The sequence below is a fragment of the Cnephaeus nilssonii genome (assembly GCF_951640355.1).
Source record: "Cnephaeus nilssonii genome assembly, chromosome: X".
Lineage (NCBI taxonomy): Eukaryota > Metazoa > Chordata > Mammalia > Chiroptera > Vespertilionidae > Cnephaeus > Cnephaeus nilssonii.
Genome location: NC_137071.1, coordinates 26,493,225 through 26,510,227, shown reverse-complemented (window position 1 = coordinate 26,510,227; position 17,003 = coordinate 26,493,225). Strand labels below are relative to the sequence as shown.

At 38.9% G+C, this 17,003-nt stretch overlaps 1 protein-coding gene across 1 annotated transcript in view; it reads left to right on the top strand.

The window, feature by feature from the left end:
- The window catches only part of DACH2 (dachshund family transcription factor 2), a gene marked incomplete at both ends in the record, with an annotated part of 865,383 nt that overhangs the window by 653,629 nt on the left and 194,751 nt on the right, over positions 1-17,003 (top strand). The window contains one exon of the mRNA XM_079765880.1: positions 8,715-8,887. Coding sequence (XP_079622006.1) covers positions 8,715-8,887 — 173 coding nt within the window. The remainder of the gene's footprint in view (positions 1-8,714; positions 8,888-17,003) is intronic.

Below are 17,003 nucleotides of genomic sequence, written 5' to 3'. Positions count from 1 at the left end.
ATATTTTTTTAAGAAGGACAGTGAATAGGAAACAATAACAATTATGATAGTTCCTTATCCAATTATAACTAATCACTTTAAACATGATGGTACTAAATATACCAACTAAAAGCATAGATTGTCCCATGTGCTCAAGTGACCTGTGATGTTGATGTCTCTGCCATTATTTAAATGCAACATACAGGCCTGCGAGTGTGGTTCAGTAGTTGGGCATTGACCTGTGAACTAGGAGCTCACAGTTCTAGCCCTGGTTGCTGGCTCAATCCCCAGTGTGGGGCATGCAGGAGGCAGCTGATCAATGATTTTATCTCATCATTGATGTTTCTATCTCTCTCTTGCTCCCTTTCTCTTTGAGATCAGTAAAAAATATTAAATAAATAAATAAGTGCAACATACATCTTTCTATATAATAAAAGGCTAATATGCAAATAGACCAAACTGAGGAACAACTGAACAACAGGTTGCTATGATGTGTGCTGACCACTAGGGAGCATACGCATAACATGGCAGGTGTTGGCAGCGGGTGGCAGAGCGTGGAATATGGTGGGCGTCAGCTATGGTGGGATGGTGGAGCAGGTGCGCAGGGGCTCCAGACCAAGGTGGGGCACTGCTTGCTGTCATCAGGGTGAACCTCTGGTGGTTACTGAAAATTCTTTGCTCCCATGTGCCACGGTCCCGCCTGGTACTTGCACCTGCTGCTGGTGCCTGTCCCGCTCGCACCCACTGCCGGCACTGGAGCCACCGCTTGTACCTGCTGATGGCGCCAAGTGATCAGCACCAGCGCTGGGCAGAGGTGCGAGTGGAAGCTGCCAGCTTGATCACCCCTGAGGGATTCTCCACTTTCCCCTCCTCCTGAGGGCCAATCAGAGAAGCAGCTGCTGCTTGCACCGACTGCCAGCGCCAGGCCTGCTCACACCCACTCCTGGCGCCGACCCAATAGCTCTACGCTATCAGTGGGTGTGAGCGGGGCCAGCGCTGTCAGCACGTGGGAGTGGGAATAGGGCTGCCTGCAGACAGGGGACTGGGGGCCACAGCGGAAGGGGCCAGATGGGGGTAGAGAGGATGCGCCAAGACCCACCCATATGCCCACTGTTCCTTTCAAGGTGCACAAATTTGTGCACTGGGCCCATTCTATCTAATAAAGAGGGTATATGCAAATTGACCATCACAGCATCACAAAGATGGTGGCACTCACAGCAAAGGCGGGGGTTTATGTAACACAAGATGGCAGCACCCACTGTGGAGGCAGGGTTTCCATAACACAAGATGGCTGCACCCAGAGTGGAGGCCGAATTCCCATAATGAGCCTTAATGAGCAATCAGCAGGGACCTGAGGCTGCGTAGCACTGGGCCGGGACAGAGGATCTGAGGTTACACCCCCTACCCGGTGGGGCTTGACAGGGGACCTCAGGCCACACCTCCTGCCTAGCAGGGTTTGACTGGAGACCTCAGGCAGTGCCCTCCCCCCCAGCACCGGGCTGGGGGACCTGACGTTGTGTCCCCTGCCCAGTGCCAGGCAGGGGGACCTCAAGCCACGCCCCCCACCCAGCAGGGCTTGACAGGAGACCTCAGGCCATGCCTCCTGCCCCAGCACTGGGCCAGGGGACCTGAGGCTGCGTCCCCACTCAGCACCAGGACGGAGGCCTGAGGCTGCGCCCCCCACCTGGCGGGGCTTGACAAGGGTAGGGCCAGCCGAGTCTGGATCTAGCCCAATGGGGGTGTGGCTGGCTGGATCTGGGTCTCCAATGATTTTGAGTTGCCACGGGTGGGCGGGGACTTTACTCTGGGTCCCGTGACACGCCCCAGACTCTGACAGGAGGAAGATTTTCATATACATTTTACTAATTTTCTTTCATCTCTGACACTTCTATTATAGAGAAAGGGCAAATAGCAATATTAAAATATTTTCTCTAATTAATCCCCTTTGAATATGCATGAATTTCATGCACTAGTCCACTAGTCCTATCTAATAAAGAGGGGATATGCTAATTGACAATCACACCTTCACAAAGATGGTGGCACCCACAGCCAATAAGGAGGGAATATGCTAATTGACTGCCATGCCCTCAAAGATGGTGGCACCCACAGCCACAAGATGGCAGCACTCGGTCCCCTCAGCTCTGCATGCATGCCTCCGGAGTCCCCAAGTCCTCTCAGCCCCCCAGCCACCCAGGGTTGGCCCGAGGTACAGGCAAGCCTCAGATGGCAGCTGCCCAGCCAACATCCGAGGTGCATGCAAGCCTTGGATGGTGGCTTCCCAGCTGCCCAGGGCCGCCCAAGGCTCAGGTAACCAGCGCCGGCCGAGGCTTGCTCTGCCGGCAGTGGCAGCAGCAGAGGTATGATGGGGGCGTTGCCTTCCCCTGATGGCTGGGCTGCCTCCTGCCCCTGAGGGCTCCCAGACTATGAGAGGGGGCAAGCCGGGCTGAGGGACCCCCTGCTCCAGTGCATAAATTTTCATGCACCAGGCCTCTAGTAGTATATATATAAAAGCCTAAGCAACCTTTATGACTGAACGACCAGAATGACTGGTCACTGTGACACACACTGACCACCAGGGGGCAGACATTCAATACAGGAGATGCCCCCTGGTGGTCAGTGCACTCCTATGGCCAACCTCCCATAGCTCCTCCCTCCCACAGCCAGCCAACCACCCACAGCTCCTCCCCCCTGGCCAACCAACCTCCTGCAACCCCTCCCCTTGGCTAGCCAACCTCCTGCGGCACCTCCCCACATCTGGCTAGTCCCCCAATCAGCCCTGATCATTGAACCTCAGAGGGAAGGCAGGGTAAGGTGGGGGGGTGGGATAAGAGATCAAAACAAAAGGACTTGTATGCATGCATATAAGCATAACCAATGGACACATACAGTAAGCTGGTGATGGCTTGTGCTGGGGGGAAGGAGCTAGCAGGGAGAGGTCAATGGGGGAAAAAGGAGACCTATGTAATACTTTCAACAATAAAGAATATTAATAAATCAAAAAGAAAGAAAATGAAATAGAGATGCAACAGCATGGGAGAAAATATTTGTGAAACATATATTTGATAAAGGACTGATAATAAATTTGCAAAACCTCTTAAAAGTCAACACTAAGAAATAATAAATAAATAAAAATTAGCCAAATTTATAAATTGAAATTATAAATAGATACCTCTTCAAATAAGATACACAGATGGCAAGTAATCATATGAAAATATGCTCATCATATGTCATTAATTAACTGAAAAGAAAAACAACTTACCCCTACACCTATTGAAGTAATGAATATTCAAAAATCCTTCAACATCAATTGCTGGTAAAGATTAAGAGCAACAGGACTCTCACTTATTGCTGGTGGGAATGCAAAAATGGTACAGCCTCATTGTAAACTTCTTGGCCGTTTCTCACAAAGCAAAAATAGTCTCCCCTATTTATTCAAATGAGTTGAAAACTTATGTCCACACAAAAATTTACATACCAAAGTTTACAGCAACATTATTCAAAATTGCTAAAAGTTTAAAGCAACAAATATGTTTTTCAATAGGCAAATGAGTTAACAAATTGTGGTACGTTCATACTATGGAACACTAGTTAGTAAAAAAATCAAATTAGCTATAAAGATTTGAAAAGACTTGGATTAAACTTTACTGCATTTTGTTAAGTGAAACAAAGCTAGACTGAAAAGACTAAATAGTGTATGATTCCACCTATATGGCATTCAAGAAAAGGCAAATGCAGAGTGACAGTAAAAGCCAAGGGTAAGAAAGGAGGGATGAATAGGTGGAGCACCTAGGATTTTAGAGCATTGGAATTATTCTATGTGATACTGTAATGGTAGATACATGATATTATGCATTTGTAAAAAGCTGTAGAATCTGAAATGCAAAGAATGAACCATAATGCAAACTATGAACTGTATTTAATAATCTATCAACGTTCAGACCTCAATTGTAGGAAATATAGCACACTGTTACAGTTATTAATAAGAGGTGAAACTGCTGGTGGAGAGGAAATAGTTTCTGTAATTTCTGCTTTTTTGGGGTAAATCTAAAACTGCTCTACAAAGAAAGTCTATATTTTTTTTAAGGTGGCAAACATTTACCATATCTCCCCAAATAGGGTTAGAGAGGTAGATTCCAGAGATAGGCATGGACAGACAAGAATGAATGTTAAGGCAAATTAAAACTGTAAAGAGCTGCATGTAGGAGAGTGAGGCCAGAGTGCAATATACATAGAGAAATAAATTGAGATATAAAAGCTAGAAAAGTAATTTAATATGAAACTAAAGTACTTATATATTTTATTCTGGAGACAGCAAGTAGCCACTGAAAGTCTTAAAATTGACTTGGAAAGGCAAATGAAACAGCATAGGAAAGCCAACCAGGAAGACAGAGTACCAACCAGGTATGATGGAATTGGTGCCTGACTGTAGGAATGGCAAGATATTACAGAGGTCAACATGACTTGGAAATTGAATTAATGTGGTATTTTAGAGGAAGGATTAGAGCATTACTGAAGTTTTTAGCCTTTATGGCTAGGAGGAAGTGATGTGATGAACTTACATAAAAGTTATAGGAGTTGTTGACAGGAAAAAGATGAGATATTTTGGTAATTTTTAAAAAGAATTTATTTTCATTACCATACTAAAAAAAAGTATGTATATTTATGCCATTTGACTAAATGAGCCAGATTTCTGGAGTGTTGTGTACTATTGATGGCTCTCAATTTAATGTTTTCATCTTTGGGGAAAAGATTGACTTACATAACTCAATATTTGCATATGCTTTGCATGTGCAAATCAAGTGGGGTCACTGCTCAAGTGTACTGTAATGTAAATATTATCTTAGAGCAGTGGTCAGCAAACTCCTTAGTCAACAGAGTCAACAGAGCCAAATATCAACAGTACAACGATTGAAATTTCTTTTGAGAGCCAAATTTTTTAAACTTAAACTTCTTCTAATGCCACCTCTTCAAAATAGACTCACCCAGGCCGTGGTATTTTGTGGAAGATCCACACTTAAGGGGCCAAAGAGCCGCATGTGGCTCGCTAGCCGCAGTTTGCTGACCACGGTCTTAGAGTACAGGGTAGTAAAGTCAAATGATGGTTAGTTATTGCAGGTCATGATCTGAAAGTGTGACTTTTAAGTCCTTCATGGTCATTTGAATTGTTGGATGAATTAGATTTTAAAAGTGTCAATGGGCTATTATAATTGTAGTTTGCATTTAGTTTGCCTGTCAGTTGGACTTTAAGTAGACTTATGCCTTAATACAGCCAGATGGTGTCTGGATGATGCTGAAAATATTTATAGAATAAGGAAAAATTATTACACTGTTAAGGAAAGTGTAAATTGAATAAAGGTTTATTTAAACACTAGAGGCCTGGTGCACGAAATTCATGCACTGGGTCGGGGGGTCCCTCAGCCCGGCCTGTGCCCTCTTGCAGTCTGGGACCCCTCAGGGGATGTCCACCTGCCGATTTGTGGCTGGATGGCCTTCTGCTGCTGCATAGCCTACTGCTTGAGCTTCAGCAGCTGCTACACATGCACAGGCTGGACCACCATAGTCTGTCCTGTGAACACCATCAATTGGGAGAGTCAAGCGGGGAGGCAGGCTCACCCTGAGTTCCCTGCACTTCCCTGAGTCACTGAGTTGTTCAGACTGACTGCCTTCTACAGAGAATGGCACTGGGATTAGGCCTAAGCCGGCAGCCGGACAACCCTCTCGCATTCCAGGACCCTTTGGGGGATGTATCAGTGCGCCAAGTGGCAGGCAACCTGGGAGGAGCCCAAATCGGGGCCAGGCACTGCTCCACTTGCACTCATCCTGGCCTGCTGTGCCTGCTGCCATGTCTTGGTAGTGCTGCCGCAGAGTGGGGAGAGGCTCCCGCAGTGGCAGCTGCACTTGCCAGCCATGAGCCTGGCTTCTGGCTGAGAGGCGCTTCTCCTGTGGGAGCACACTGACCACCAGGGGGCAGCTCCTGTGTTGAACGTCTGCCCCCTGGTGGTCAGTGCACATCATAGCAACCGGTTGTTCTGGTCATTATGCCATAATGGTCACTTAGGCTTTTATATATATACTAGAGGCCCGATACATGAAGATTCATGCAAGAATGGGTCTTCCTTCCCCTGGCTGCCGGCACTGCCTTCGCTCTGGCCCGGAGCTGCCTTTCCACCTTCCCACACTGCCCAGAGGCCCGGAGCGGCTGGGCGGTGCAGGTCGCCTGAATCCTACCCCACCCCTGGCCGCTTGGTGCCTGCGTATGCAAATTAACTCACTATCTTTGTTGGGTTAATTTGCATACTCACTCCTGATTGGCTGGTGGGTGTCGAAAAGGGCCCGGTCAATTAGCATCTTTCTCTTATATTAGTGTAGATAGGTTTGAGTGATTATAGGAGGCACAGTTGGCTACTTTTCATCTAGAGTTTCATCAATTTACTACTAAAACACTGAGTACATGAACAATTTAAGTTTATAATTATCTTGGGTTTGTGGTGAATGAGAGCCTTATCTAGAAATCTATTTAAGTCATTGATGGTTGCTTATGTTGAGCATGAAGTGAAGGTTTTAGGGGAAAGATAAACAGTGATTAATGTATTGTATATTATGGGATATGCAATTATTATAGCAAAGCTGTATGATGGGTAAGGTATAAAATGCATATGCATTTTGGAAGGCTAACTGAAAATAAACTTCTAGTTTAAAAGGGGGTGCAGAAGGGCATTTTGAATTCAGTGTTTACACAGTTTTGAGGCTGCTCTAATAAATTAATAATCACAGGAGAAATGTTTCATAATTAAAAAGTTTGGTTTGATAGATTGCTTCTGAAAAAAAGATTTATAGTTTTATAGATAGTGAGTCATAAATGAAGTGATAGGGTAAAAATTTAAAATACTTTTTAAAAATATTCTTTGGGACCTTGAACCCATAGGGAATACAGAGTATGCTCCCCTTCTTTTATTCCATGCAGAAATTAAGTTTCTAGCTATTTTTAATCTTTGTGTAATTCTGATAGCAGTGCATTTTGTTGCTATATCTAGCAGAAATATTGATGACTGTTTTAATTTATTAAGATGCTCACATTAGTGTTGTATGAAACCTGTCATATCTAAAAATGTCTTTTTTTTCATTGTTCTGCCCTTGAATTATTTTTGTTAATGTCTTTAATTCAGCCATGATTGCTTAACCTAGGAGATGTATCTCAAGTCAATTAACATTATTTCTCCCTTCTAGCCTCCTTTTTGTCCCAAGTATGTGAGTTTTGAATGTTTGTCTGTATTACTGTTACTGTTGATTGAGGAATGAGACTTAGGGGGCCTGTGAATATACTTCCTATGGATTCATTGTTGTTCACTTGCTGTTGTGATATGGGAGGCAAAAAATTAGGGAATAGCAAAGAGGAAAAAGGGATGTTTTTAATAGTTTATTATTGTGTGTAGAACCAACATAAATATTGCCAATAATAGAATTTATATAATCTGTAATAGTTTAGAAAAAATTATAAGCAAGGATGTTTTAGAACATCTGTTAAAGATTACTGGTTTCTGGGCTTCTGTCCAAAAGAATGCAAGATTACTGTCAGAACAATAGTTTAAAATACATTGTAAAGTCCTATGGTTTCCTTACTGTAGTCATGTTAACATGCATTATGTTAAACTAACTTTCCCTAGCCTCTGGTCAAAAGTGTTTCTTCACAAATCTCAAAGACATAAGTTGTAACTAGACAACTCTTTTAATGTGTTATGTTTTTCATTATGACACATTTGTGGTTACCACTAGTGTAAATGTGACTCATACTTGAGAAATATTCTTTAAAAAATTTAAAATGTATGAAATTATTTTACCTTGCATAAGAAAACAAAAAGAATTTTAGACACTGCTCAAAATATTTGAAATTTATATTAAACTGGAAAACAGGTTGACGTTTGATAGGGGAGTTATTCCTCATTAACAAAGGCTTCAAATTTGAGCTATAGGCATTCATGTTAAAGATTTACAACTACAGGATAGAACGTATTCCAAGTCTTAATTTCTTCAATAATTCTGAGTCTAGAGAATCTACATCCTGTCTTACCAGGACCACTATTATGTTTTGTGAAGAAAGTATTAAGCTAGAAACTGTGAACACATCAATATATTATAATGATTTAAGAGTAGTTGTTTCTTTTAGCTAAATAAGAAATAAGGCTTGACTTAAAGATTTTTGTGTTTATGGGTAAACAGATTGCATCTTATAAATACTTTGAGAGTGAGAGCAAGAACAAGAAATATTAATAAATAGTAGTATGGCCCTAGCTGGTTTGGCTCAGTGGATAGAACCTTGGCCTGCAGACTGAAGGGTCCCCAGGTTCAATTCCAGTCAAGGGCACATGCCCGGGTTTTGGGCTCAATCCCCAGTAGGAGGCTGTAGGAGGCAGCCGATCAATGATTCTCTTTCATCATTGATGTTTCTATCTCTCTTTCACTTTGTTTACCTCTCTGAAATCAATAAAAATATATTTAAAAAAAGAAATAGTAGTATGTGGAATAGGTAGATTTAAAAATTATAAACAATATTCAATCTCATAAATAATATTAATTGCTCAAAGAGACACTAAAATATAATAAAAGTTGATTTTTAAGAAATCCAACAAGGTAACTTTATTTTTTTGCATCAATTTTGCATGTGATTTTGATGTGATTTCCCCTTGTCAAAAATAATTTTAAAAATGTAATAATTTAGCATGCACTGTCTCTTTTAGGGCTAGATCTGCCATTTATGATGATGCCTCATCCTCTACTTCCAGTCAGCTTACCTCCTGCATCAGTTGCCATGGCAATGAATCAGATGAACCATCTAAATACTATTGCCAACATGGCTGCTGCAGCCCAGATTCACAGCCCACTCTCTAGAGCTGGGGCCTCTGTTATAAAGGTAAGAATAATGATTTAGAAGAGGACAAAGGCATTAATTACATATACATTTTGATAAAATATTAGCAATACTACTGAATCTTCAGTAAAAACAAAACTCATTGACTCAGTTGCTTAGCATACAGTATTGATGGGTTTGATTTATGATTAGGCTTGCTGAGGTGTTTGTTTTTTGTTTTATTGTTGCTGTTTGTTTTCATTCCATGATCACAAATCTCACCTTTAATTCAGGATTCCTGTCTTTCAATAATGAGCACAGTGTTTGGGAGGCCTGGCCAGACTAATGACAGAGAGAAAAGTATGCAAAAACAATTCACATTGCTGGGGTAAAATAAAGTACACACTATATATATATATATATATATATATATATATATATATATATATATATATATATATTTGGTATTTTAAAGACAGTTGTGTGGTAGTATATACCATACAGGCCTTGTCGTCAGACAAACTGGAATTTCAATTCTGATTCTGTCTCTTAAGAGCTGAATGACCTTGTATAGACATTTAACCTGCTTAAAAATTTTCCTCAACTGCAAAAAAAAAAGGTCATAGTATTAATCTATTCTTCTTATGTAATTGGCTGTCTGGAGATAATGTGAGTAAAATATTGACTAAAGCCCAGCAAGCCTGGCTCAGTGGTTGAGGGGAGACCTATGAACCAGGAGGTCACGGTTCGATTCCCAGTTAGGGCACATGCGTGGGTTGTGGGCTGGATCCCCAGTGTGGGGTATGCAGAAGGCAGCCCATCAATGATTCTCTCTCATCATTGATGTTTCTGTCTCTCTCCCTCATCTCTGAAATCAATAAAAAATATTTAAAAATATATATACATATGTTAAAAACTGTGAAACATTAAGCAAATATTTGTGATAATTTAGAACATTATCACAATGATAATGCTGTTTTTCAAAATTTCATAACCACCAGGTAATGAAACAAATCATATTTCATAATCCCTCTTTATGTTTCCTATTAATTTGGCACATGCCTTCTCTCCATGTATCATGTAAACTAGCCTTTTTATTTTAAACTAGCCTTTGTAATATGTTTTTTTCTTTATGTGAGTAGATAATGTAAGGGTATATAAGAGCAAAGTTATAGTTAATCAGAGCAACTCATTGATTCTTTATTACGTTATGTATTCTACTTGTAAATTTGTAAATGTCATATTGGGCAATATGGGAAATAGATAAATAAGACATAGTGCCTGACTTCCAGGAATCAGAAACTAAATTTGAGACAAACAACAAATACTCATGTAAATTGCACTAACAAAACAAGTATATAGGAATTTGAAGGTAGAAAGAGCATACCTAGTTTGGGAAAGAGAAGGGGCTGGGGGTCACAAAAGGCATTACATTTGATAGATTTGCACTGGGCTTTGCATTATTAATATGTTGTAATAGATGCACATGGGGATAGGAGAAGTGAAGGCAGAAGAAATTTGAGATTCTGGAGATTTTTCTTCAATGTTAAATTAGCTTCCAGTGTTGAGAGCTTCTAAAACAATGAATAAATTTTACAACATAAACTTCATAGGAAAGGAAAATAATGATAAATTTGTATCAAACTCTCTATATTTCTATGGCTAAGTATTAGTGTGATTCCTATCCTCAGTCTATCCTAACTAATCAGAGCTGTGCTGTTTGAATATTTGATCAGTGCGTAAACCAGGAATTAGAGTTGTCTTCGAGGAAAAAATCCCCCACAAACATTATTTAAAAGACAAAATAAGTTTCCTATGATTTTTAAACCAGCTGTCTACTAAGTATATGTGATCCCACACAAAACTAGGAAACTATTAAGTAACAAAGCATGGTTTAATGGAATTGTCATACCTGTTTTGAAATGATGAAGAAATACACTCAATAGAGTCATATTTATGGTTCTTCAAAAGTACATTCAATTAGTTTTCTTAATGACTATTAACTCAGACTGAATCAGCTACATTTTGGTTGAATATTTGGGACTTTTGACAGCTTTGAGAATTTAATGCAAAGAGGCACTTGGGGTTGCCACTCATGACTTGGATAACCATTGGTGCTGATGATGATGGAAAGGGAAAATATAATTGTCTTCTCCTTAAATAATCCAAATATTGTTAGTGTATTAAAGCAGTATAAATATATTTTTGTTTATTGCTGATTTTTTTATTTTATATGCAATCTTTATAAAAGGAAAGACAGAACACTTATAATCATAAAATTGGGTGCCACTTTTTAAAAGTTGGCATTTGATCACATGCTTAAGTCCTGCAATTACACATATGCTCAAGAAAACTGAATTTTATTTCATATACTTATTTTTAATAAAATCAGTTGAAAACTATTTATTTTGCATTCCTTTTGATAAAATTTCTCTTCAAATCTATAGAAGTAGATTTTTATCAGCGGATGGTAGGGAAGTAAAGAAAAAATTTTTTAGCCCAGCCAGCGTAGCTCAGTGGTTGAGCATCGACCTATGAACAAGGAGATCATGGTTCCATTCCAGGTGAGGGCACATGCCCTGGTTGCGGGCTTTATCTCCAGTGTGGGGCATACCAATCAATGATTCTTTTTCATCATTGCTGTTTCAATCTCTCCCTCTCCCTTCCTCTCTGAAATCAATGAAAATATATTTTTAAAAAAGAAAATAAAAAATATTTTTTAAATAGTTATTCAGTGAATAGTGAAAGGCTTGTATCATAGTTACCAAGTTTTGTTTGTTTTAGCTAGGGTGCTATTGTATAATGGTAACATTATTAGTTTTAAAATAATAATTCACAGGAAATACTATGATAAAAATCTAATTGACAAATGGGTGTTAATATGTTAAAAGTTTCACTCTTTCTTTCAAGAACAGTTAACATGATAGTAGTTATATGACACCCAACTGTAAGGGCAGAAATTTCACACCTCTGTTGATGTATATTTCAAAAGAAATTTGTTTCGGTGTGCTTATTCATGAATCACAGTTTTAAAGTTCAATCTATTAGAATCCCACAGGCATTAGGCAAAACTATGTATTGAATCTTTGTCATACACTACTATTTGTAGGATAAAAAAAACATTCAAACAAAAACACTTTTTTATTCTATTTACATTTACAGATTTTTTTTGATACTATCAGTTTGGCATTAAAGAAAACCCAGATACTTAAATTAGTATTAGGCATTGTTTTACAAAAATATTTTAATTGAAGTCACCGGATATTTTATATTTACTATTTAGAGATAAACTCTTCTTCTAAAATATGAATGTTCAGAAGTTTACCATTTAATATTTAGAAGGAAATGTCATAATTATGAAATGTTACTTATTTCTGATGAACCTACTGTGGAAATTTCTCTTGTTTAAGCCATCTAGTTTATGCTATTTTGTTAACATCCCCCTGAGTCACCATAGTTTTAGAGACTGGGAAGTCCAAGATCAAGGTGCCTGCTAATTCTGTTCCTGTTGAGAGTTCTCTTGTTGGTTTGTGGATGGCTACCTTCTCACCATGTCTTCACATGACAAAGAGAAAAGGGGAGGAACAAATCACTTTCTTGCCTCTTCTTATAAAGACACTAATTCTGTCATGAGGGCTCCACCATCATTACGAATTACCACTCAAAAGCCGCATCATCAAATACTATCACATTAAGTATCAGGGTTTCAACATACAAATTTTGGGGAGACAGACATTCTGTCCATTGCATATACAATCCAATGTGATTATAGTGTCACCTGGGCCAACATTTCTATAGTGAAAGGGCTGTTCATATTTCCATTATATATCTCTACTTTCCTCAATTTAAAACAGCTGCAGAAAAACAAATCTACATCAAAAACTTGAAATACACAGTAAGAGATTAGGACACATTATCAAAAAATTCCAAAAATATGTTTTTAGTTTTATTAAAATTTATGAAATTTCACCAAAGGTGATACCAAACTTTTTATTAAATTCTTATTGTCTGCATACCTTTTATTTTTTAAAATATATTTTTATTGATTTCAGAGAGAAAGAGAAAGAGAGAGAGATTGAAACACCAATGATGAGAAATAATCATTGATCAGCTGCCTCCTACATGCCCCACACTGGGGATTGAGCCTGCAACTTGGGCATGTGCTCTGATGAGGAATCGAACTGTGACCTACTTCATAGGTCGATGCTCAACCAGTGAGCCACACTGGCCAGGCCCTTTTATTTATTTTTTGAACTTTGAAGTAAACTTTTCCTCATTTTCATATCATTTTAAACAGTCCCTAGCAATAAAAAAAACAACAAAACACTCTGATACTGAAACAAGATTTCAGAATCCATCTAAACACCTTCTCCACTTCGTTAGCATAGTTTGATGCCTTTGCTTTGTCACTGATCATGAGACTGTGACCACAATTCCTTTCGAAGCTGGTCTTGCAGTATGTGCTTTAAATATTAGGACTACATGATAGAGGATATCAAGTTAGTGAATGACTGGCTATATAAGTCATAATTAATTTCCAGCATTTAGCATTTCTCATCAAATGAACTGGGAGCAACTGTTTTGATATTTTATTTTCTGCAAAATTGATCTCACTTTCTTTATACTTTATTCTATGTTTGCATTTATTTGAATTAAGTCTATATCAGAAAACTGGTCTGGCCAGTATGGTTCAGTGGTTGAGCATCAAACTACAAATCAGGAGGTTGCAGTTCGATTCCTGGCCAGGGCACGTGCCTGAGTTGTGGGGTCAATCCTCGGTGTGGAGTGTGCAGGAGGCAGTCAGGCAGAGGGTTTAGGGGCAATCAGGCAGGCAGGCAGAAGGAGTTAGGGGCGATCAGGCAGGCAGGCAGGCAGAGTGGTTAGAGGTGATCAGGCAGGCAGGCAGAGAGGTTAGGGGTAATCAGGCAGGCAGGCGAGTGGTTAGGGGCAATCAGGCAGGCAGGCAGAGGGGTTAGGGGCGATCAAGCAGGCAGGAGAGCAGTTAGGGGCATCAGGCAGGCAAATGAGCAGTTAGGGGCATCAGACAGGCAGGAAAGTGGTTAGGGACAATCAGGCAGGCAGGCAGGTGAGCAGTTAGGATCCAGCGGTCCCAGATTGTGAGAGGGATGTCCGACTGCCAGTTTAAGCCCAATCTCGGCAGTCAGACATTCCCTAAGGGGTCCTAGATTGCTAGAGGGTGCAGGTGAGGTCCGGGTGCCTGCCTGTATTTGATCCTGGTTTCACCACTCTTTGTTATGTGACTTTAGGCAGGTTTTTTAATCTACCTATAATTCAGTTTGCCTCATTTCCCAATGAAATGGGGATAATAATTGTACCTACCTTATAGTGTTAACAAGAATTTAAATGAGAGCACTATTTAGCATCTAGTAAATACTCAGTGTATATTAACTAATATTATTTTATGTTTTACACTCAAGAATCCACATAGAAATAGTAATAAGTAGAAACCAATATCATAGTCAAGAGTTAGCCTGAGAAAGTAATAACTTCCCCTATATACATTCCTCTGTGTAACCTCTTAGTACCAGGACCAAGAGTTCCCCTACCATTAGATGCATATACAGGTTTTGAGCCAGCCCTCTAGAGTGTTCATTTACCTGTAATGGCTGCTTTGATCTCATTGCCTCTAAAGAAGGATTAGGGTTCTGGAGGAGACTGAAAATGGGTGACCATTCTATTACCAAAATTGATCTGTTTTGAATTTTATTTTAAATTATCTTTGAATGTTTACATGTGGATTATTTTGTCTTTAGTTTGAACTATAAGAATCTAAATGCCATACAAAAACGATAAGCTCTCCTGCCATCTCCAATGAGTACATTAAGCATTCAATATATATCTGTTGCATGAATGAATGAAAACCAATGATTCATTGGATATTAAACGTTTGGGAGTGTTTCCAACATAAATGATCATTAGTGATGCAGACTTTAATTTAAAAACGTGAAAAGACATTACAAGTTGTGAACAAAAAAAATTTTTTTTGTTCTTGTTGCTGTCGTTGTTTGTTTTTGTTTTTTTGGCAGAAGCTAGGTTGGGAATATTGTTACACCAGGCACATAGTCTTTAGGTCTGGCTCAGATCCCTCTATTGTTGGCTCAGCTATTAGCATTTGTAGCTAATAACTAATATAGCTATAACATGAGTTGAAAATTGCATTATTATTAATTTGTCAACAATACTGAGAGCAAAATAGTTAAAATACCTGATTTGGTATGAAACCTATTTCTTATTCGACATTTAAGTATCTTACAAAACATATTTTCTGTATTTGTGGAAAACTTTGTAATATCATTGTGCCAGTTTTCTCTGGTAACAAATTTAAGAAATTTAACTAGGAGGTAGTTATTTGGCTGTTTCCCATTACCATCTGATTAGCTGTGTTTTTTTTGTTTGCCCGAGCAGCTGGCAATTAATGAATTGATAGGAAATGGTCACAAGGCAGTGGCATTAGCATGTGAACATCTGGTATTAAAATTAGTCAATGCAGAGAGGTTTTTTGTGATAATTTAAATTCACTGAAAAATCACTAGTTGAGTATTATTCTAAATGTTCTCTGGAAAGACAAAACTATTATTATCTTTTAGAACATGAGAAACATGAGATGAAGATACACTGAGTGAAAACATAAGGTCGTGTGTGTGTGTGTGTGTGTGTGTGTGTGTGTGTGTGTGTGTGTGTGTGTGTTTGGGTGGGTGGCAGAGGTCCAAGCCCACATTGTAATTTGAAAGCCATGCATTTTCCCAATGAAACTATTCATCTGTTCATTCTTCCCTTTGAGGGCATTTACATGCTATGAGCAGAAACTCTGCCTGATTCCTTTATTCCACTTCCAGAACAAGTTGATCACCCTGAAGAGGTGAGAGGCTCCTTTCTCCAAATATCCATAGGTCACAGATAGGGTATGCCTATGATTTTGGGCTCTTTCATGGTTACATGTTCCAGATGCATCCCTAATCTGCCTGTTTCTTCTAAATTAATGGAAACACTGCCATATCCATATATGTTAACTTAAATACAATTGTAAATTGGTGATTGTGGAACACAGACTAATTCTTAAACTGATTCAGAAATATCTATAAAGTGTCATGGTTCCAATAGTATTCAGAGGTACTGAAATCGGACATCAAATTATTCCTCAGCTTTAATAGTAAACCAAGTCAGCAGGAACAATAAATAAACTTTTAGTTTTTGTGTCTCTGATTTTATGATTAAAGTCTGTCAAGTTGCAATGTGTTGTTTCTGCAGAACTCTGATGATAGTACAGAAGGAACACATTAATTAAATATGAAATATCAAGACAAATGCATGAATAAAATATCTAGCATTCAGATAAACTTCCAAAAGCTACTCCTCAGCAACGAAATGTCATTAAATCCTTTAGGAACTCATTAATACATTAACATTTGGAAGAGTAATTACTGCGAGAGTTGAATCCTAATTAAATAAAAATAAAAAGACAAATTATATATTGCATAATCTTACTGAATGCTTGGAAAATCAATATAATAAAATATCAGAGGCAACAATTTATTATTGTGATGATAACTATTGAAAGACAACTACATATGTATACATACATATAAACACATGTTTAATATGCATAAACCAGAACTTTATAAGTTCTGTGTTTATTACCATAGTTCCATGGATGTAAAGGAATGCACTGAGTTGAAATAAAGGATCTTGATGAGTTGATACCTTAGTGCCAGTAAACTTAGTCTTAAACCAAATTGATTCTAAAAAACCTTGCATAAAACTACATTTTCTTATATATATATATATATATATATATATATATATATATATATATATATATATATATATCTGATTCAGAGAGGAAGGGAGAGGGGGAGAGAGATAGAAACATCAATGATGAAAGAGAATCACTGACCAGCTGCTTCCTGCATGCCTCCTACTGGGGATCAAGCCCACAACCCAGGCATGTGCCCTGACTGGGAATCAGACCTGGGACCCTTCAGTCTGTAGTCTGACGTTCTATCCACCCAGCCAATTCAACTAGGGCTAAAACTACATTTTGTAAGCATTGACCTTGCTCTTTATTAAGGTCTGAATGTATTTTCAAATCATTTGATATGATGAACATTTCCTTTGACCACTTGTGATATCCCCTAAAAAGGAAACAGTATGACAGAAG